Here is a 23,979-nt window from a genome sequence, read left to right as displayed (position 1 = left end):
ATTTCTCAAGTCATAGCCCTTTCTCTTAAAGGAATTTAATTTTTCCACCTTTATTGAAAAAAAACCTTTCCACCAAGATCCATATGTTTTGAAAAAACCCTTTATGAGGCTAGCTGGTTTGATTCATGTATCACTAGATTGCTTGAATTTCATCAAGGCAGAACTTGTCATCCAATCACTTTGTCCCACTATAGTGTCATAAACATAGCCAAAACTTCAACTTAAATTGACACAAGAGGAACTTATTTGCTGTCAAGCTGTAGTAGAGCCAGGACAAGCGGGAGAGCAAAAGTACTCATCGATTTCAATGTCTGGTGGCCTCAAGACAACTGCTTTTCTTTCTATTGGAGAGTGACACAATCAAGGACAAAAAAAAAAATATATATATAACTAAGTACTTCTAAACGATTTCTCCTGCCCATCTTACTCTTTCCTCTGAGCTGGTTACAGAACGAGTACTAACATTTTCTTTTATGTCAGCATTGAGAGTACTTCATCTTATGCCTTCCTCTTAAGTGAACTTCATCTCATTGCCCCCATCAACTCCAAAGCTGAGAAAAAGATCTTTTGCTTACTGTACCAACAATCCTGTAACCTTAGCAGAGGACAAGCTCACAAGGTCCTGTTTGAAATATTATCTATAACAGTAATAATAAATAAGTTAAGGTAAATGTGGTCAATTTTTCTTATATACTAATCAAACATAAATGTTTGTTTTAAACCAAGAGGCTTATGGCACACTGCCATTGACCTCAATTTCATTTTTTTTAAATACATGCACTTTGGAAAAGTTGTTAAGTTCACTGTGAAGACCAGGATGTCTGTACAATAACAACACAGGGTATACATTATGCTTGCCTACAGCAGAGTGGGGGGGTGAGGCGTGTGAAATGTGTAGCACAGCTCTTCCATTTTGTTCTCCTGTATTTAGATATGCCCTTGAGATTAATTACAGAAGTCACTGGCATGTTAACACTGCTGATCCACTTGAAGAGCAGGGAGGCAGCTTAAGAGCAGGGTTTGAGGGTTACTGGCCACAGTGTTCTAAACAAGTGGCAGCAACACTAATTTGAAATGGACTGTGTGTTCCACCTTCCAGCAAGCCTGTGTCACCTCTGTTCATGTTCATTTCACCACTGCTAACTTTCCTTGCGGATTTGCTTAGTCTTGTGACCAGCTGAACATGATGATTCTGGATTGTATTTTAGGAGGTGTAGATCAGAGAACTTATTTCTACATAAAGACAGCTGTTTAAAATTAACACTTGCTACATACCAGATATACTTTATTGACATCAATACATTATTGAAATTATCTGTCCTTTCTCACTTTGTCCTTAGAGGTTTTTTCTAACCACAGCAACAATAAGCAACTGCCTACCAGGGAAACCACCAATGCAAACAAACACTTCACTACCCTAGAACACTGACTCACAGTAACCAAAAGGACTACCTAGTTACTGCCTTCAGTGCTCTGGCATTTCTGTCCCTTTTCTTCACCAAAAATACTGGGCTAGACAGTACGTATCGCCTGGCAAAGAATAAGAAAATATGCTATTTCTGTCAAGTCTCCTGTATCTCAAAGCACATGCTGTGATTTTGAACAGGCGATGAAGCAGAGTAAGGCAAATGTTTCCCATAACAAGTGCCATGATGCTATCAGGGAGATATGTACAGACAGACTCTTGCATCTATAGGGTCCCACCGAAGATACCTGGGCTCCATATTCATACAGAAGCTATCAATTTCAAGAATAATGCCAATATTTTAATAGCCACATTAGCTGCAAAAACAATTAGAGCAGTTAATTTTCAAACTACATAGTAACTCAGACCTCTTCATCGCTTTCTACAGGACGTCATGTTTCCAGTGACACGAACCCCTTGGGAAAAGACAGGTTTCCATGTAAGACTCCAGCTAAAGCCGCTAAGTTCATTTTTTTTATCTCCATTTGGAAGGCTGGTTAAAGCCCAGTCAGGAAGAGAAGAGCCAATAGCACAGCGTGGCTTCCTTAGGGGCACTGTTGTCAGGGTAAAGGCATCAGGCAGGTGCCTAGTGGGAAGGATTCTGCAGTGATCCCTGCACAGGTCATGGCACTGTCCCACAAGCTCCAGCATCCCCTTCCACATCAATCCTATACAGCAATGTGATATTTTAACTCACTGGGCAAGGCAAACACTGGCACCTACCCATCAACATGCTGCTTCATACCCAGGTCCTGTATGTGCTCCGTACTTTGCAATTTCCATTTGTCTCTGGCAGGCATACCTTACATGCCTGACAACTAGAAAACTCAAGATGATTTTTAAGTCTATTAGATTGCTCCCAACACAATCAAGCAAAGCATTCAGCACTTCTCAGAATATGTGGAGATCGATATTTAGACTGTCAGCCTTCTACATGTTTTGGGTTGAGAATAAGGAGAACATCTCTTAATATTAGCTAAAATAGTAAACCTGACACTAAGTTGAATAAATTTTTGCTAGCCTAAATTCACTGAATAATTAGGACTAAACTCAGGCAAAAGAACAGCTTTCAGAAGATTAAAATAATATACAGTTTCAACAAAAGACTACAGGTCTATCTTTTTAAGTGTTTATCTATGGGTCTGCAAGTCCTGAGAAATCTGCTGTATGCACCCAAATAGCATGTCAGAGAAATCCTGCCTGCTGTTCTGGTGCTACACCAAAACCCTTTAAAGGATAATGAAGACAGCATCACATTTCATAAGAGATTTCCTGAATGCCTGCTGAGCTGACCTTGTTTACAAGTACTCACTGAAACGATTAATTGCTCGTACTTTCCACTCCACACTGCTATGGCTCAGAGTCTTCTGCCTATACTATCCATATGGACATGAGCCAGAAAGAAACTTTCTATGTAATTATCCAATTATTATTAATGCTAGCATTTAACAAAAAATGCCAGCTGGCATACACAACAATCACTTCACTTCTATTCTGAAAGAACTAAAAAAGGCATTTGTTTTCTTATTAATAGCTATAAAATACAGACAAAGTTAAACAGTTTTGTTTTGTTTTAGACTACAGGATCAGAAGGGTGAAGAGAACACAGTGGTGAAGGACTGGGAGTCAGGAAACAACTTTAATTCAGAGACTGCAATAAAATTACCGTGTCATTGAGCCAATCAGTTCATGTCTGTGCTACAGGTTTCCATTTGTAAATGAATATTTCTCATTCTCTGCCTTTATTTCTTAATTTTACTATCTGTTCTTTGGTAGTAGGAATCTCTTGTAACATATTAATAAAGCAGAACAGGGTCCTGACTGATTACAGCCTATTTATTTTTTTTCTTTGTACTGTTCAACACAAAGGTGATTTTGATATCACAAAGATACAATTTCTTCTGAACCCAGCAAAAACTGACTGCTCCAGCTGGTCCAGAGAAACCAGCAGATACAATAATGCAACAATATAGCTTGAAATAGTCCAAATGCAGTCACTAGAACCTAGATAAAAACCTACTATACCCTGAAATTTAGAGCAAGGTGTTACTCTTCAGTGCTTTATTGACATTAGCTAACCAGTGCGCAGAGCCCCCACAACTTAAAGGGAGAAACTTTGTTCTAATGATTAGTTTAGGATGGGGTTATCAGTCCCACACCTCCCTCTCAAATCCATCACAGATTTGCCGTATGAGATTGTACTGATGCTGCTCTGTGCCCCAGTTTTACAGCATGGGAATAATCCATATGTAGCTACTAAGAGTTGTTTTCAATTTTAACTCACATCTGTGCCAGGAATTTAAAAAGACAGTTTACCAAAATTTGCCTCAGTCCTCACTCCAAATACACATAGTACCTTCATGGCTATCCATTTCAGCTCCATTACAATAGCAAGAAGTAAACAGGAACTCTTAACAGGTTTTTGAAGTTGCACTATACTGCTACTGATGTATTTATGACATCACTTACTGCAGTAACAAGAGCAGCAAGCATCCGCTAGGCTGGGTAGGTCCTGACAATGGAACTTTACAAAACCGTTGATGTGTTGTGTGAATTGATCTTGATCTTCAGAGGATCCCAGTGACATCCCTGGCACACTTAGCATACAAAGCACTTCAAGCTAAAACGAAGCAGAGGTGTATCTCATGTCATTCATGCTAATGTTTAGCACTTTCCCCTAATTGAGAGGATATAGCAGTTAGAGGAAAGCTGAAAACACAAATAACACAACTGTGCTAGCAGGGTTCATCAGTAGGACAGCCAGCATTCAATCAGCTTTGCTCTCCCTAGCAGGTCTCATGGAACACATTGTGGGGATTACTGTTGACTGTTCATGAGGGCAGCAGGATAACATAACATAGCAATTCATGGTCTAACAAAGATCTGGAAAAGCAGCCAAATGGACAGCACTCATTTTGCAAGGCATCATGGGAACCCTGTTCACCTGAACTTTTGCAAAGCTGACCACATCCTAGCTATGACTTTTTTAAACTTAACTAGACATCACTTGTGATGTCTGTGACAAACAGCAGGAAACAGCAAATGTGTTCTCCTGTGGCTGGAGCTGAGTAATACTGCTCAAGCACAGCTTCCCAGCCAAGCAGGCATAGGACACGCAACAGTAAATTGCAGCAGCACAAGTAAAAATTCTGCCTATATACTCCCAACCATGGATAGGTTACAGGTGCGATCCACTGGCAAACAGGCAACTGACATAAGAGCTTGAACAGACTGATCTCCAAAAGACACTGCAGTTGCACTCCAACAAAGTGTTTTTCATCAGAATATGCTGCCAGTTTGTCTATCCAGCTGCTAAGGAGCATGACCTTTCAAAATTCACAGCCCCCAAGACAGCTGTGCTATATGGACTTGCTCAAGATCAATCCTTCCCAATACTCCTGGCTCTGCACTAGCCTCTGCAGGGCTCTCACGGCTGATCTCCTCGCAGCCCCCAGACTGGCAGGGAAGACCTGTTGCCAGGCTCCAGCTCCTGACCCACAGTCTGCAAAAGCAGGGCAGGACAGGGGAGATCTCAAACCACAGTAGCCAGCTACTCTTCTGCACCCCTCCCAGAATACAGAGCCAAACAGTCTCATTTTCCTAAACACTAAGCCATCTAAATTTAAAGATTATTTGAAACCTATATAGACTTGACAGTGGTGCATAGCTGTGCTGTCTGAAAAGTGTCCCAGCACTATCCCTGAAATCTAATTTCAAGGAACGGTTTATATTATGTAATAAGCAGGGCCAGAGGCTCAGGATTAACATTTGTGCAGTGTAACAGCATTTCAGGTGAGTTCCTTTACAGTAGGCCAAACCTGCTCAGATCCAAAAATATGATGACTAAAATCTCATTAAATGATTGCTGGGAGATTCATGAGCTGGAATAGTTTGGGATTTTTGCTCCAGATGGTTTGTGTTCTAGTATGTATTAAAATTCTAGGGTTTATGGAGTTAAAAAGGGGAAGGAAAACTACTTGTCCAGGACCCTCTCCCACCAAAATGGTCATTGGTAGTTCAAGGAATCTTTTTCCAAACATAGTATCAGCTGCCCACTTCAAAGCCTGCTTTTCTTTCATTAAGTTTTGAACACTTTCCAGACTGATTTTCTCTGTTCCTTTAACAGCAGGGAAACAAGCAGGAAGAGCCCACAGCATCATTACACTGGAGCACAAGTCTGAACACCAGTGGAAAGCATTTAAGGTATACAAGCAGCACATTCATTATAGATTAAAACAGCCAGCTGTTTTACCCCAACTATGGAAAAAACATCACAAAGAATACCAGCTTCAGAAAGAAATCTTCTAATCCAGTAACATAGACTAACTATAGTAAATCAACTCGAGAGTAAAAGGATTTCACATGAAACCCAGTGTCTTCTCCAAGTTTATATAAGTGATTCTCTGTAAAGAGACTTCAGTATTCCCTTCAGAGGGGCCACATTAAAAGAAAGGCGAAGATACAAAAAGTAATTTTAACTCTGCAGGATAGCTGGTAACATCCAGCATAGTTCAAGGGAAAAATCTCAGGGCACTACATTAAGCAAATAAACACTGTATTTCTCTGGAGTGTAAAACAAGGGAGTAGAGGGAGGAGTTTGGAAAAAAAACAAGGTAAAATTGAGTTACATACTATATAGTGACATTACCCAGAAATACTTTTTTTTCTACTGCTGCAAAGCATTAACAGCAGCAGAGAGAAGAGCAATGTATCAGAAGCAATTTTTTATTTTTTTTTTCTCCTGTTGGCAAAAAATGTGTCTTAAGTACGTAAGCATGAAACACATTCATCTTCTATAAAAGTATTGTAAATAAACTGAACAGTTTGCCCATGAATCAAATCAGTACTAGAGTAATTTGTGGAATAAAACAAAAAGCTATCTCTCAGCAACACAAAAAGGCTTTGAGCTCTTTCCCCATAAACCAAGCTCTTACTAGCTTCCTTTTCCTTTTGGGCTATCTGTGCAGTTACAAAGATTTCACTTAGAGTTCTAGATTCACCTAGCTAATTAAGTGCATAAATCCTAGAGAGATGTTGCTTTTCCAAGTCAGTGTGTTTACCACCAGAATGTTGGTAAGATCAACAGCAGCAAGATCCATATGATATGTGCATAATTACATTAGTGAATTCAGAACTAGATCAAATCCACCCACTCAACACAGAATTCATGGTTAGCTGTCTGCCCCCTCCTTCGTATGCTGTCCATTTGGAATACACAATCTTTGCATTCTTAGAGAAGAGCTCTCACATCTGGTACTAGGCACATAATGTAATACATCTGAAAGATATTCCCTACTGATTTGTCACCAGAAGCAAGGGCTACTACTAGCTTAATCCTCAATCTGTTTGCTGCTGCTTCCCCAAAACAAGTGTTATGAACTAGGCATTCTTGTAGACATCTCCTCATCTTTATATTATGCAACCTGAATTTTAGTTAAATGTTGCTTTCTCCTGTGGACTATAAACACAAATCTCTAGACCCAGAGTAACATCCTTCATCCCTTTTAAGATAGAGAAGCGGTCACAACAGCCTTGTTCCCTACTTACTGGACCATTAACCTCCAAATATAATCAGCACACACAAAAGGAAAACAAACCTCTCCAACCATCAAGTGGGAAGATCAGAGAGCAAAACAGACATCATAGTGCCCTGTAGCACAACTCATTTCTAGTCTAAACTGGCTTTTGAATGGTTGGCTTTACAAATTCACTCATGATCTTTTAACATTGCTCTGCACATTTAACTTCCATTTTTAGACCAGTTAGCTGAAGTCTTTTCTTTCTCAGTAAGCTTCTATATGTTAGAACATCAAGTGGACACCCTTATCAAATTATAACTTTGTACAAACACTGTTAGCTACCCTTTCAGCATTCAGAAGAATTATTAATTCTTACGCCTGTGCACCTTTGAGAAGGCAAAGATCCACTATGACATCCAGCTACAGCATAGGTATCCTTTGCTATTTCTTGGTTCACGCTAATGTTAGCGCCTACCTAGGAAGAAACATCAGAATTTACATGAATCCAAACCAAAATTTTTCATACCATAATTTATACCATACTTTTGGCATGACTTTCTGCCATGGAAAAAAGTCACACCAATCCCACACAATCTTTGTGCCTAAACTGCTGAAACACATTAGCCTTAAGCAATGCAATTTAAATTATTTTTTTTTCAAATGCCCCAATTAATTTCAGTAGAAAAAACACTTCAGAATTTGAGGTCAATTTGTGTTTTGAATTAAAAAAGCAAACCAGTAAGTTACTTTCCTGGAGTTGCTCTTTAAGAACCGCATTAATTGTTTCAGAACTTGTTTGAAACATCACGTGGCCAAGACGCCTGTATATAAACTCACTGCAGTTTATATACAATTGCACATGTAACCCATGTGCATGAATAAATTCAGTCTCACCAGCATCTAAGTCTTTTCTACATAGGAAATTATAGCAAGTTTCTCTGTTTCTTTCCCATTATGTTTATGCAGTTTCATATAGGCAAACATAATGAAACTCTACCATGAGCTGAGATGACTGGAAGCTACAGAGTATCATCTGTGAAGCACCAAGCTCAAGCAAGAAAACCCTGCTGAGAAGCGAAGTAGAGCAGCTCAGGTTCACTGCTGTGAAAACAGAGTCCCACAGCTTTTGGCTGCTTCAACAGGCACAGATATAGAGTGTGCCTTAAGAAAACAGACATTGTCTCAGTAATCTCAACAGAATAAGCCATATTCTATTGTACAAACATTTAGAACCTTACATCACTCAAGTTCTAGTTTTGCTTCATGCTGCAAAAACCCAGGCAGCCTTGTCAAATACAGCATACAGAATAAGTTTCAAAAAAACCCCTAAGTCCATGCTTTTATTGATAATTACTAGCTGTTGCCAGAGACCTGTTTTTAAGTGGGTACATAGTTACTCCCCTTGATAAGCTGGAGTGCAAAATCCTCATTTAAAAATACTAGTTTACTCATTAGTGTTTCTGTGAATGTTGTGTTGGAGTAGAGACATGTTGAATGCTTTCTTCAGCACAAAAAGCCAGAATAATGGCATTGAAATGTACCACATCTTACTGTATCAATAGTAAGAGAATACTTCCACCTTGAAAATATCAAAACATTACACATGGTCCCAATAATATCAACTATCAAAAGCATAAATGCTTAGAAGGCTCAAATGGCTAAAAAGCTTCCAGCAGAAATAACTCATCATACTGGAATTTGTATTTCAAGTGTCTCCCAAAAAGCTCAACCAATCCTGCACAGAGCTGTTGCAGAAGACTTACTGTGGTTTAATTACAAAGATTAGAGTCAAAATAAGTTTGACTTTTCAGTGTGGATGAAAAAGGTATATCACTTCCTCTTATGCAAGAAAATGCCTAAATTGAGTGCTCAGAGAACAGTTCCACTTGCCTGTTTATAGTACAATCCAATGTAACCTCGCATTCCTACTTGCTTTCAACTGTGCAACAGAGATTTGAGAATTGAATGTTATCACAGATAGTCATCAGCTAAGCAAATGAAAGTCTGGAATTCTGTAGCAAATTAGGACTTCATGTACTAACATTGCTAAAGGTCTTTGAAGCATTAACGCAACATCCCAGGGGAACCATTATTTCCAAAGCAGCAAGCCATCAGAGAGACATAGTACAAAAAAAAAAGAAGTTAAGCACCTTGTCCAAGATCACATACTGGGTTTTCCAAGACACTGTACAGACTAACACTTCTTATTCCAAAAATTCAGTCCTGTTTAAATGCAGGAATAAGTAGACGGTCTATAAACATAAGAGGAAAGCAGTTTTGTCTTCTGTGTATCTAACATTAAAACAAATATTAATAATCCCACTAGTAACAAGAACAGGAGACTAGATATGTACTAGAGGCCAACAGCAACTTCCCCCTGACTCCTTTACAGATACCTACAAATATGCAAAGCATTGAATACCTTAAAATTTTAAGGAACAAAAGGAGTCCTATGGCTCTCAGTAAAGCAAGCATTTCTGGCAGCTTCAGAGGGAGATGGAAGGAAGAAACATTTCTCATTGAATCACTTCAGGCACAAATACCATAAGCTGCTGAGAGGTAGCCCCCTCCCTCCAACAAATGAAAATACCTCAGCAGACTTGTGTTTAGGGTATGAGACTAAACTATAACATGTATTTTGGAATAATTTTGTGGGAATTTTGGGAAATTTGGAATAATACTGTGGGAATTAAACCCTGCCCTAACATAGCAACCCTAAGTGTCAATGACAACACGTGATCTCCAACAGGAACTTTTGTTTTATTCCCAAAACTAACTGCTTAGCCTGCACTCCTTCAAAAATCCAATACTCAAAAGCTAAAGAAAACACGAGTATTAAGCTCTAATAAGACATTACTTAGTAAATCTTAATTAACTATTTGAATTATAAGCCTACACTTAGTGTGAATTGTTAATTTAGAACAAACTATAATTGTTATCAAAATATTACGATGAACACTTCAGTGATTAGAAGTGGAAGCAGATACTTTATAAAGAATTCCAATTCCACTGAGCAACTGCAAATTCACAGCAACTGTAAAAATTACTGGATTTGAAAAAGTCTACAAGGTCATACAAGACAGCTATCTTTATACCCAACAGAAAAAAATGGGGGTGTGGAAAGCATTCTTTTTGCACTATTCCATATTCAGAAAGACATAACCACGGTTAAAAGCTTTAGTGGTTTATGGCATTTCAAAGTAAAGAACAGTGACAATCCAGCACAGTCTAAAGGACAGGACCTGAGCCAGGAGTCCACTTCTATTTCTGGCTCTGCCACTGGTGGGCTGTGTGACCTTCAGTGGAAAGCTACACCTCTCTCCCTTCAACTGCTCCTGGTCCACAGGGAGAGAACTGCCTTTTGCTCTTCCCCCAAGCCACTAACAAGAGCAGGCTTCACTTAGGGGCAGTCAGCACTGCTGTACAGTATAAAATAGCAAGGGTAGAACAAAGGTAAGCCACAGGCCTCTAGTTTTGTGTTGGAAGCATGCAGCTCTCTCCTTCAGCTAAGAGTCATTGATGTCTCACTGGTTTTATTCTCTGAAGACAGTAACAAGAAACTAGTCTTCTGACTTACCTACCCGTTCCTTTCCTTCTCAGCCGAATACACTTGCTACAATAAACTGTAATTAGTTCTTCATTTATCAGTTTTGGTAAGTGAAATCATCTAGTTTTGAACTGCTAAACCCCCAAAGAACAAGGTCCATTCCTTCCCATGTCACCAGCAGTAACATTTCGTAAATTCAATTTACATGACCAAGCTCAGAGCCTGCATAACTTAATAGTTCAGTTTAGCCTGTCAATTTTAAACAATAAACAAATAATCACAGATAAGATATTAATTTGGTATGGAAAGAGATGGTCACACCTACCATTATACTAGCCATAAAAATTATAGCTTAACGCGATTTAGTTTTCAAGTTAGGTTATTTTACCTTTAAATGAATGAAAAGTAGGCTTGTTATACTTGGACCCACACTGAACCACAAAAACCCCATCATATTTCTTGTCATCAGACTGCTATTGAGTCATGAAACATTGTAAATGACCTTCAGCAGTGATTACCATAACAATTGTACTTCATTACGATCATAAATGAGAACACACCCAAAGCTTTTTTCACTATTTTGCATTTTAGCAAAGTAGAAAAGAAAGCTTAAAGAATGGGATTTGAATTTCCCTCTCCCCTTTCCTTCAGAATGTATCACTGTTAGCTTCCCAAGAACAGCACATCCAGGAGATACTTCAGCCATACTATTATGGCACATAGCTGCCTCATTGACAAACACAAGGTAAACATGAAGTGCTCTGCATCAGAGCAGCTGTATTTTCATAGAAAATAAGCATGGCAAAAAGTATTATAACTCACAATTTTATAAGTATTTTCTATAACACTGAAGCATAGCATACAGTGACCAGTGTTCTTTGTATGATCAACTTGAAATTGTTGCTTTAAATGAAGCAGTTATTATTTTGTGTCTTTATGCTCTTCTGGATATGTGGGATGCAAACAAAAAAAAAGATACAATGGAATTTCAGCCAGTGTGCCCATTAAACATAGCTAGTAATTAAATCAGCCCAGTAACAAATTTTTACAACCTTTTAATCATACCACCCTGAAAATGTACACCTGTGAATTTGGAGCCTATTCTGAGAACAACTGCATTCATCTTTGAATAATGGTAAGAGTTTCTCATAGCCTACTTAATTTGTTTTAGAAGTACTTGTATTAAGATTGTCTAACAAATCTCTTGTTAAATCCTCTCTACCATGTTTGACCATAATATTGGTTTCAAACTCCCCTTGGCGTTTCACTTCCACTGCAATTAGCTCATCCCTCTGATATTCTCCTCCCCCACAATAACAAATTTCAGAATTCTGCTTCTATCTCCAGGACCAATCTCCCATCATGATTTTTTTCCATTATAGCACACCTTTAGTTACTGTACCATGCTGCCTCTGCCCCTTAGACATAAAAGTGTCTCTGGAAGTTCTGTACCTTTTCTACTAGTCTGATGTTACTCAACACTTCTTGAATCTATTGATTCCTAGTCCACAATCATTATTTTACTTACCAGCTGTTGCCAAACTCAAACTGACATCCATATTCTCTTCATAATCTATCAATACTTCCAGCCTCTCTGAACTTCTCACTCAACTGCCTTTGTCTTCTTTTGAGTAACAGGCTTTTGCAGCTTCAAGAGCAGAATATATCAGATGCCTTTAACTTATTTAAAAACCTAAACCACTTTGTTGTCTGTACAGGTGTCCCTTTCAGATTAATTTCTACCATTATGCCTAGCTTTATGTGCAACAAAGTGTTACAGTTTCTTCTCCTAAACATCTAGCTTGAGCTGAAAAATTAAAAATATATCCTCTTAAAATGAGAAAAATCTCAAAATACAGACTAAAATCGTTCTATATCTCAACATAAATTGGGTATTAAGATCTGGGATTTTGCTCAAGGAATCCAGTCACAGTCTAAATATGGAGGGCTTTTCTTACTAGCATTTAGTTCCATTTCATGCCATCAGGACTATTCTCTACTATTGAGAAATAGTATTGAATTATATTTACTCAATGCCAGTTGGCAAAGACAAGAATCTTGGATACACCTGGCTAACGAAAGAGAGAATGAGAGCTGCAATATTAACTGATACAGAGTTCCCTTCTCCTCTTATGTGGTAAAAATCTAGATTTTTCTATGCAGCTACACACTGAAGTAATTTTCAAGTCACGTATATATTTAGTATTACTTCTCGACCAAAACTGATATTAAGAATAAAATTCAAATTAAATTAGCATTAATTTACTAATTAAAAATAATTTCCATGACAAGCAATCTATATTTAACATCATGCCTTTCTACAAAGACAGAAATAATATTTGCTACGTTATTATATACTACCAGAGCCTAAAAAGTGTCCTAAGGTTTTATATTTTAGCATGTAAGCCTGATTTGAAATCTTTGATTTTTGGAATAAATTCTGAAGTTGACAATCTACACATGTCTTATATTCCTCTTTTAATGGATAACTAATATGCCATCACTCAAAGTTAAAAAAATTCTCATATGAAAGCAATTTCTAGCCTGTCAATGCAAGTTGCTATGGCAACAACCACAAAGGCTCTAGCCTTATTTAATGAGGAAAATGGAAAAAATATCGCAAGATACTATAACGAAAAACCCTGTCCTACAAGTCGTCCTGAAAAAAAGAAACAAAAGGACTACCTCCTCTACTCCATTTAACAATATCCAGACTGGCAAAAAGGCTTTCAGCTTACCATAAAACCTTATGTCATTATGTTTTAGAAATGCTGCAACTGCTTTTCTTGTGACTTTAGTATTCTTTGGCTTACAGACAGGTAAAAGACTGGAAATGAGCTTTTAGTATCTAAGGATAATGGGTGTTATCTATGTGGAGCAGTAACAGCAGACAGAACAGAACTATAAAATATAGCAGGGGAAAAGGTAGTGAAGAAAAATATGGATTCTACCACAACAGTCTAAAAATAGATTCACCTCAAATAAGGCATGTATACTTGAAAGTTTCTACAGAACAAACAGCTCCATCTAGAGGTTAAAAAGCAAGAGATATTAAAGCAAGCTTACAGGTAAAAGGTTCTCAAGATTTCTTTAAAATACCCTCTAAAATAAAAAATTGGTTTCAAAATACATGATGTAAAATTTGCCTGATCTTTGAGAATCTAAAAGTTTCAGATTAAAAACAAACTGAAGGCAAATCTTCAAATGAAAATACCCCAAATCAAAAACTGCTCATTCAAATCTTAAGCTTCTTGTATTTCAGTGAAACTCACTGAAATCCTAGCCTCAAGGAAGTCAGTAAATTTTGCCAGTTTTCAGCGTGATCAAGATTTCACCACCACAGAACATAAATTAAAGAAGTCTGCCTCCCAGCACCACTTCAACAAAAATTTATACCCATGTTCAACACTAAGCAAATGGGTCAATAAGGAATACAATCACTAGCACATGCAACATTTTTCAGGCCCCAACCCTTCATGCCTACTTATTTTCCACTTATTTATGTAAAAGTCAGAATGCCCCTGCTAAGTTGTTACATTCTCCAGAGCAAACTATTCTGCATGTCATCTTTCAAGGCAATTCATCATAATCATACTTCATGTCTGCAAGAAAACAATTACTTCCACATTTTAGGAAAAAATCCAGGCTTTGGCACTCTGCTGAAGAAACTACACCACACTTGGGTAAGAGAGGCCAGTTCTTTTCTAGGGCAGGATGGGAAGGAACCAAGCACACAGCCGACGCTAGCAAACCCTCTTCTGTGCTGCCTCTGCAGCAGTAGATACTTCGCCTCTGGCTGCCCTCCTACACCTAATTCCACAGTTCTAATGCAGTAAAGTTGTATTTGACTACCCAAAACTCTCCAAAGATCATCAGTTACCTGGCCAACTGATTTTCAGACTAGACCTTCCCTAACATGCTCTCACTTCACTAGAGAGCTTTAAGTATGTGTGGACAGTCATGCTGCCAACTCTCCTGCTTTACATCTTATTTTCTCCACTTTATACTGGTTTGGGTCACTCTTCATCTAAACTCCACACGTGCATTACAATAACACTTCAAATAGATCACCAGGACCATCCTCATAATTCCTCCCAGATTATATTTTACCTTGCAGCCTGTGTAAAAAAAAAATGAATCATTTAACAGCATTGCTTCTTGAGCCTGTACTGGATGCTTCATAGCTGTGCCTCACAATACAAGCAGTGATACAAAATAGAACAAAAAGGGTCAGAAAACAGGGAGCAAAGGACTGCTGCTGGAAAACCATTGCGTTAGAGGTCTGCCGCATTACTGCTCCAGAACAAAGGCACGCTTTGTGATTCACTCCATGCTTCTGGTAACATTGAACTGCCTCATGTTGTTTTTCCCCACATTTGTTACACTTTCCCTATTTTTATCCTCCCCTCAAACTCTTATCCCTCTTTTCTTCCATCCCATATTGCTTTTCCCATTTACCTGTTCTAGAACTATACTTTAATGGCATCTCTACTCACTTCATAGTTTATGGTTTTGATTTTATTTAGCATCATGAAAAGATAAACATTGTTTATGATTGACCAAAACACCCCTTCCACCTTTCCCTAAACAGTACTATCATTAACACGCCAAAACCAGTAAAACTACTGACAAATAATTTTATTACCATTGATATGTAATTTTTTAAAGTCCAAGTGCTGCACCTCTGAAAATCAGACCTTTTGGGCCTAAAGTTTAAACTAGAAACTTACATTAAGTCTGAAAATATCTGTCCAAAAGACACTGCACAAACTATTCTTGAAAGAATTCTACAAGGTAACATACTGCTCCAACATTTGAAATAGCACTTTACCAGGAACCTTTCTTGAAATATCTTGCAACATTGATTCACGTACCATATTTCTCTGAAAAGTGTTCAGTTTCTTTGAACATATGAGATCTCCAAATTTTTAAGTGTCTTACACATACAGGCTCAATTTTAAGTTCTAAATATCTAGCAAATACAAACTAGAGCTTGCATAGGAAGTCGGTGCCAGAATTTCCCACTGATTATCACAGTTTTAATACAAATCTATGTTTAGGATTACCGGTTTATATTAATTTCCCATAGCAGAAGCAAGCCTCATTTTGTTTTTATTTAATATAGCATTTTAAATAACAATTGAATCTAGAACACAGTATTATGAATTCCCAGGGAGCACGACTGAGCATTACAAAAAATGCTGTAAGCTCTGGAAAAAAACTTGAGAAACTCAAGTCTGTTTTGATCTCCTATTAACATGTACTAGCAGAGAGAAATAAGAGCCTTTCCAAGTAGCTATTCATACACAAGAGCTCCTTTTTCATGTGCAAGTTCACCAGTTTAGTGCTAAAAATAAGCTCACTACCCTTGTGATATATAAGAGCACACACAGGGAACAAGGAAAAGTGAACTGTTTCTCCTTCAGCATTCTACTCTAGGTTCTCCAGTTTAATAATCCATATCTCTATGCATACTTCAAAATTGCACTTCAGCATTGCAACATTATTCCTAAATCAGAGGAAAATTTATTTCCAGCATGAAATGAAGCAGCAGCAACTCAAAACAACTTATTATTTGTTCTGAATATCAAATACAATGTACATCAAAAGCTTCAACAACTTTTTTCTTTGGTGTCAATCCCACTTGCTGACCCTATTTAAAATTGTGTAACAATGAAAAATAAAAACTGATTTCCTTTTCGAATAGTCTGCATGCCAACACATCTCTGCAAACAAGCCGAGTCTTGATAGTGTAATTCTGCAGCTCTATTGCAAGATCCCCTATTATGCACAAACTATCTGGTGTTGCGAGTAAATGTAGCTTCCTTTAAATCCCATTGACATAACAGGAAAGGGAAAAGGGTGGATGAAAACACCGCATTCTGCAGCAATCCTAGTTCATGCAAACGCAAGAAGTATCAGCTGCTAAGCTATGCTTTGACTTCAACCTGCTTAATGAAAATAAATCAACTGACTAGAAATTTTCAAGTGAAAAAGTACTCCAACAAACAGAAACCAAATCCTGATTTCTCAGTTGTCCATTTTCAGTGCTCTAAATTAACTAGAGATGGCACCAAGATAACTAAATTTTAAAGATATTTACATCAGGCTATGAACAAAGGTCTTAAAGAAAATGAGTATAAACTTAACCTAAGAGAACAACTGCTATTTCTCTGGCTTTGTAAATGTTTTGCAGCCCAAGATAAGCAATCTAACTTTGAGCTCCACACCAAGAAAATGGCTACAAATACTTCTGTCACATTAGATAATCATATATAAATCTCTTTACCTGAAAGTGTAACACATATTTTCTCTGCAGAAAGCCAACTTCACTTAATCTAAGTTCAGTTCTGAAGCAATTCCCTTATCAGAAAGTGCTGGCAGAATTTGCACTAATAGTTGCCCATCCATAATAAAGCTTACAAAGGAAACTTTTACAATCATTCATTCTTTGTTGAGAGCGCAAACCATTGAAGGATTTTTTAAAACTCTCAACAATCTCCCTCTATACGCTTGCAAAAAACGATAGTTGGAAGCAACTGAATCGGGCTTTGTGTTTTTTTCCAGGCATCGTTTCCTCAGAGTGATAGCTTCAAGCTTTTGGAAACTGGCAATTTAATAAAGAAAATAATTACCAATTCTTTTAAAGACATCAAAATACTTCAGAATATATTTCCAGATGGTAGAGAACACTGACATTTGCTGAAATGCGTATTTATGTCTTTTTTAAAAAAAAGCGGGGGAAAAAAATCATATTTAAACTCAGTTTAAATTGATTTAAGTACATGCTGAGCAAGCATTTTGATAAATTCTTCAGTGTTTCGTAACAGAGAAGTTTTGAAGAATTAAACCCCAGGTCTTTGCTCACATGTAGGAATAAAGGCTTTTTCTTCATTTCACAAGAGAAGAGTACGTTAGGGAAACACACTGACAAATTGTGCGACACTAGAAGTTAAAACCGGCTAATGATACACACTATTTTTAAAGCTTAAAGACTTTTTTACTGCTCAAAAAAGAAGGCATCTCCTCAACTCCACAAAACTAAAACTGATTATTTAAAGTACTGTACACTACTGATATATGAATCTACTAGTCACTTTGTATCAAAAACATTTCTGTAAATTACTTTAGTAAGACTAAAAAGCCACAAAAATACTTACATCGCATTTACTTTATCTTCTGGGCCCTGAACTTGGCCCGTTACAGTTCCTTGACTGGTATTTTTAACCCAGCCAACCACTCCTAATTTCCTAGCTTCCTCTTCTGTGTACTGATTGGAAAAAATAATGAAAAATCAGTGTTAACACATACACAACATGTACACCACTTAAAACCCCACTTTCATTTTCATAGGTTTAAGACCTACGCTTAAGAAAAATATCCATGGATGCTGCTCATACTCAGACATTAAGATGTTTCTGCCAGCTCTGAAGTTGCAGCAGAAGCACCCATTTTTTGAATAAGAATGACATTTCACATATACGTAATAAATGCACAAATTAATTACCACTTTCATATTATATATGCTTATTATATACTGCTTATTAGCTCAGGACTGGCACTCTGGTGTATGTTCACATGGCTCCAGGTCAGCTCCAAGTAAGGTAGAACAAACTTGCACCTGCCCACCGCATCATGTGTGGACATACGCTTTCCACCTGATAGTGCAAAATTGAAATAGATAGAGGCTTACAATATAGTATGTCTTGAATGTAATTATTCTATTTCATCATACATATAAACAATGCATAAAAACTTTAAAGTCTAATATTAAGCATGGTACACTAGTTTCAGACAAATAATTGTTCTTATTTGAAATATGTTCTCTCTTGTTTCTTGGGTTTCTGTGAACTGCACGTGCTGCATGTTCAGAGCTTGTGGAGATATTTGGTTGTGACATGAGCCACAGACTGTGTGTTTGTAGCACATTGTTACAGTAAGTTTCCTTAAATACAGGTACCGTAATTGCCATTAAAAGAATGACACTGGAACACACTGTTTCAGAAGCCAGTATCAAGAAACTTCAGATGTAACCATTTAAAGTTTAACATGTTATAATGCTCTTGTGGCTGTTTTATCACAAGTAATCCAAACAATCTTTAGAAGCTATACAAACAGGCAACACACATTAGTAAACTTTTAAAAATCCACTTTAATACAACCTTAATGTAAAACAAGTATTTTTTTCCTTTAAAATTCACTTGCAATATGTAACCATCTAACCTAGAACTCAAAATTCAGGCTGGATATGTTTATACCCTGCCGACCTGTTGCCATATTTTTAGCACTGGAAATACTATCCTGTAAAGGAGAACTGGTAAACCAGGCATTGCCTTACCATTCTGAAACAAACACCTAGAAAAGAAAGAAAAAAAAAAATCCATTGAAGTAACATGAAATAATACCAGTTCTAGGAATTTCACTTTAATATAAAGTTACCAGAAATTGCACACAAGTCATCTATGGCCTTTTCTTACAGAAGTTTCAGCGAGCAGTTGTGAAATTTTAACACCGGGCAAACTCCACAGAATTTGGGTACGAGCCGGCCTCCAGCCTTCCCCTCGGCAAACCGCTCTCATTAGCGCGGTCAGCGCACAGAGTTTCCCTCACCGGAGGCGCCGCAGTGCGGGACCCGCCTCTGACCGAACTGTCACCTCAGGGTTTTGCCGCCAAATCGCCGGGGCGGAGGAGTGGGGGGGGGGCGACATTCCCACAGAACCGCGCTCATTCCCACACCACCGTGCTGACAGGACGCGACCATGAATGCAGGTAACGAAAAGCGCCTTTAACAGAACAGCCTGCGCTCCCCAGGTAACCGGGCGAGCCTTAAGGCGGGGGCATCCTCACAACTTTTTTCCCGTCGGGGGCGGTGGCGGCGGCGGCCGACGGCCGCCCCTGCACCCTCAGCCGCCGCCACCGCCTCGCTCGGCCCCGCGCGCATGCGCGCCCTGCCACCGCCGCGGCAGCCGCGCCGCACCCCCGAGCCCCTCCTCACCTTGCACCCGCCCGAACACTTCGTAATCCACTGATTTGAGCGCGCCGGAGGCCTTCGCTAGGGCAGACATGGCGAAGGATGAGCAGTCAGACGCCGGGTGCTGCTCTGCAGGCCGCGGCCGAGCGGGGCGCGGACGGCAGCGCGCGAGGCTCAAGCTTCCCGCGCGAGCGGCCGCTTCACGCGGGCCTGCCGCCCCCTGCCGCCCCTCTCCCTCCGCGGGCGGGAACGCGGCGCTGAGGGGAGGCACCGCCCGCCACCGCCGCGTTGGGTGTGCGGTGCGCAGCGGCCGGCCGCGTGTCGTGAGGTACGAATTCAAGGTGTTACTCCCTCATATTTGAGACTAGGAACAATGTTAAGAGAATAAATGGCCGACCGAGACTGTCTTCTCTTTGAGGGCTGGTGCAGTAAGGCGCAGGTGCCCAGCTGGGCTTCCCACCTCAAGCATCCACCACACAGGTAACCAGCCTTTCTCAGGGATTCACAGGAATCATTGAAACAAAGTATTTTCCTGACATGGTATGAGGCAACTGATAAGGTGGAAAGTTGAGTAGTTGAAAGCTAAAACAACAAAAAACCCCTCAACTTTATCTTGGGCATCCTTCTCTGGCAAGGCTCCATGACTGATTTTTCCTCACACCTTGACATTATTTAAGCTTTCACCCAGAATTTTAAAAGCTCATTTCTCTTCCCTGTTCAGTCACTGTGCTGAGGCAAACACCAAGCCAGCAAGGGGCTGGACTCTGCTGGAGCAGCAAGCCTTGGAGGTAACGAAGCTCACCTCAAACTATTCACCAAAGCTTCAGCGGTATCTGTGAGTGCTCATGTTTTTATTAGCAAACCTTTCCAGAAGGGTTAGCACGTAACTCCTTAAGTAGATGCTACATGTGCAAAAACACCAGCCAGAAGTTAGTTATGTAGTAGGCCAAGTCTCCAACCAAACACCAGAAATATTTTTATCTGGAGTGTTCTATGTCTGCTTGCGGTTTAACTCTACACACACACCCTGTATTTGCTTTTTCTAGAAATATCTAAGTGTCTTCATGCAGAATTGTACACTAGAAACAACATTTAACCCACCTTAGAAAATGAACTCAGCCTTCTCTTGCCAACAGATAAAGGCAGATTAACTGTGACTTCACAATAGAAATGAAAATTTTATTTGCTCTCTCCATTAGGCAATTCCTTCCCACACACCACGTCACATCGTAGCAGTAACGCAGCATAACCCAAGTTGTTTACATGTTTGGATCTCAAGACTAGAGGGAGGTTAAAAAAATAAAATTGCTTTTCCAAGACACATCAATTAACTAGAGAAACAACCATTCAATTCAGGCAGAACAAACATGCACATAGAAAGCTGCCAGTATCATAAAGAATAGGAACACAATAGGAAAAGTTTCATCATTTTCTTTCCCTATATAATATGGTAAATCAAACCCTTGCCTTTCTCAGGGGTCATACATTTTGCTAGTGTAGAATCAGCACCATTTTGTTTTTAAAGAAGAGGATTCTACAGGAGTAACAGAATGCAGCATAGACTAATATCTCTTGTTATTTGCTGCCATCTATCAGCAGTGAAGAACAAGACAGTTTAAAAAAATTTACAATAGCAGCCTATTTATAGTATAAGGCATTGTAACACAAGCCTTGAAACTAGAGCTTATTCTGGTACTGATTACACTTTGCTATCTGCAGATTCCAGTACTGGCAATGGCAGCCTTTGTTTATCAGGGGAATCTTTGACCTTTCAAGTGAGTTCTCTCCTTGAGTAGGTCTCCTCACATTTGCACTGACTCATTCTCAGGATAGGAGTCCATTCCTGTTGCTGTCCTTGACAGCTTCCTGGCTCAGAGATACTCTCATCTCCTGTGTTCCTTTGCTGTTGTCTTTTTTTCCAGAAAAATCAATTAAGATTTTTTTATTTGCCACAACAACATTTTGCCACTCTCTCCCTAGGCAGGTCTGAGTTTCCTTATTTCATAACGAGTAGCAGAGATACCGTGCAGAGCCTGAAGAACTCCAGAAGACGATACCACAAAACACCTAATATTTTACAGTCTAAGTAATCAAACAGTATTCAGTTACCCTGATTAGGAAGGGAGCTTTAGCATACACTATCCACTAATGTAGGCAGTCTGTATGAAATCAATGAATTTCTGAATCCTCCCCTCCCCTTTCAGCTGTTTACTCTAGGGTGGTGATACTGGCCTAAGAAGAATCAGCTGGTTGCACATCCTAAAGCTACAGACAATCATAAAAAATGCTAGAATACCTACATCTCTTAAGGCATAAGATATATTCCTCGATGGTACTGCAGAGGAATGCAAGTGATTACAAACATTTCCTGAAACAAAGCATTGTACCTTTAGGATGAACTTCAGGGTGAACAGAAGATGTAATATCATTAACATCTTCAGCTCATCTGGAGATAAAATACAGAGCCTTTCATACTGCTGCCACCATAGTTACTACCACATGTTGGATTAAGTTTCCTACTCCATAAATAAGGGTGACCTTTTTTATTACTAAAACAAAGCAGCAACAGTCATGATTAATATCTGAGTGAGAAATTCCAGGCTGCAGTGAACTCCAACAATGACAGTGCCAGTTTGCTCAGGCTTTTGCTATGCTTACAGTAATTGCTTTTTTTAAGATTAAGCTCCTATTTCACAATACTAATTTAACTTTTTCTTGTCCGATTATTATAAATCCTCATGAATTCAAGTATGTGCTAGCCAGCTTGTAGTCTTCTGTCTCTTTCAGAAGCTGTTTTATGGTTTTACTTTTGATAATAGACTGATTTTCACTCCCAGCACAGCATCATCTAGTAACAATTATTACTGTAACTTAAGCTTGTACAAAGGGCTGCTTTGTTCTGAAAGCTACCTAAAGAAAAGATGCTTTGCTTAGCAACTTTCTTTGCAATTGGGGAAAACTATTGTAGATAGGACCAGTTTCACTACTAGGTCATCTGCCTCCGCTCTGTGATTAAGCCTTTAAAAACTCCTCTCAGTAGTTGCTCAAAGTGCAGTTAAGTTTTACCACTATTCTGTTCTTAATCATAGCATAAAGAAAGACTAAAGAGCATTATTATCAGAAAACATCAAAAGCCTGCAATAATTCTATTGCAGCTAAATATCAGGGAATAGCACGAGGTTGACCCTAGCACTTAAATGACCCAATCTCACAGTACCTGAGCAAGGCAGGTAAAGCCAGGAGAAGTAGAAGACCAAAAATACAGCTATAGTATAGAGACAAAGTGTATCCAAGAGGCAGGGCTGAAGACAAGACTAAAGACTAGTCTGCCTATGACTCAGAAGCAGATATGATGAGCCCTGAGCTTAAACGGAGCTTCTGGACCAAGGAGCAGAGAGGGTGTGGTAGGATCGAAGGTGAGACTGTTCAGGATAATTACACCTATTAGTGCCCTTGACATTGACCACTATCAGTAAAAAGGTTTTTTATAAGATTCTATTATTTATTGAGGTTTTGTTTTGGTCATTAAAGCTATTTTGAAAGTTATAACTTCATTAGTTACGCTGTTTGTTCATCTCTGGCCCAGAATAGTGGGAAAACCATTAAAGCCTTTTTCTCTTTCAATACCCACTACTCCTGCTTTCTCTCTACGTGGCTGTCATCTCACACCTCCATATCTACTTAATGTTTTCCGCTCCTAAAATTACTATCTTTGAACTTCACATGGATGTCCTATCAGGCACATAACCTCACACTTTACTGTCTTAATTCATCCTTCAACTTGTAACTATGCTGCTGGTCTTCTGCACCATTTCAATTTAACATGGCTCCTTCTCAGACATTGCATTTCTGCTTTCCTGCTACATTTTTGTAGAGACTCTTGCACCATCTACAAACAATTAACATTCTTGACTTCTCTTTGGAGTTCACCCTTCTTAGCCATCAACTTGTTAGTTGGTATCTTTAGCTATATGTTTTCTTTAGAAATTTTAATACTTGAGTAACTGTCTCAGTTTCATCACTGTTTACCTCAACCAAATTATAAACCTGATTCATATGTAAATGGTCCCCAGCTGATTTTCATGAGTGGTTACCCAAACGATACCAAAGCCTCTAGATAAAAGAAGCTACTGCTTCTCTTGCTTGGTTGTTGGTATTACCTAAGGAGCATTACATGCCTAGGAAGAAGGTTGTAAGTTTAGCTTGTTCTCTTTTAGTGTCTTGTTTAAAGTTCTTCCTTTGTGTTTACTTTTTTAAGTGAAGTAATAAGTTTTTTCTCCTTTTTCAGTGTCCTTCTTACTCCCTTATATGTTTTCTGCTTAATTTTAGTGGCCTTTTTTTTTTCTTGCTCCTTCATCACATTTCTTCTAAATTGCATTTGCTCTTATTATTTTATTTCTGAATGACAATTAAGAGGATTTCCAATTTTGCAGACTTTATTTCAATGCTGTACAAGCTTTTCCAGGGTCTTTATTTT

At 38.7% G+C, this 23,979-nt stretch overlaps 1 protein-coding gene across 3 annotated transcripts in view; it reads right to left on the bottom strand.

Moving 5' to 3' along the window:
• Window positions 1–19,748, bottom strand: part of ACYP2 (acylphosphatase 2) — a 42,310-nt gene extending 22,562 nt beyond the window's left edge. Inside the window, exons 1-3 of one of the 3 annotated variants that reach the window (XM_055815936.1) lie at window positions 19,527–19,748; window positions 18,870–18,886; window positions 17,692–17,801 (exon numbers count right to left, since the gene is read on the bottom strand). In XM_055815936.1, coding sequence (XP_055671911.1) covers window positions 17,692–17,801; window positions 18,870–18,886; window positions 19,527–19,596 — 197 coding nt within the window. In that variant the 5' untranslated portion in view covers window positions 19,597–19,748. Of the gene's footprint in view, window positions 1–17,691; window positions 17,802–18,869; window positions 18,887–19,008; window positions 19,419–19,526 lie in introns of those variants that run through there. The other 2 variants (XM_055815938.1, XM_027783303.2) reach the window with 2 other exon arrangements.
• Between the last annotated feature and the right edge of the window lie 4,231 nt (window positions 19,749–23,979).

This window comes from Falco peregrinus, chromosome 11 (assembly GCF_023634155.1).
Source record: "Falco peregrinus isolate bFalPer1 chromosome 11, bFalPer1.pri, whole genome shotgun sequence".
Classification (NCBI taxonomy): domain Eukaryota; kingdom Metazoa; phylum Chordata; class Aves; order Falconiformes; family Falconidae; genus Falco; species Falco peregrinus.
The sequence above is the reverse complement of the archived record's forward strand: the minus strand, read 5'-3'. Positions and strand labels throughout refer to the sequence as shown.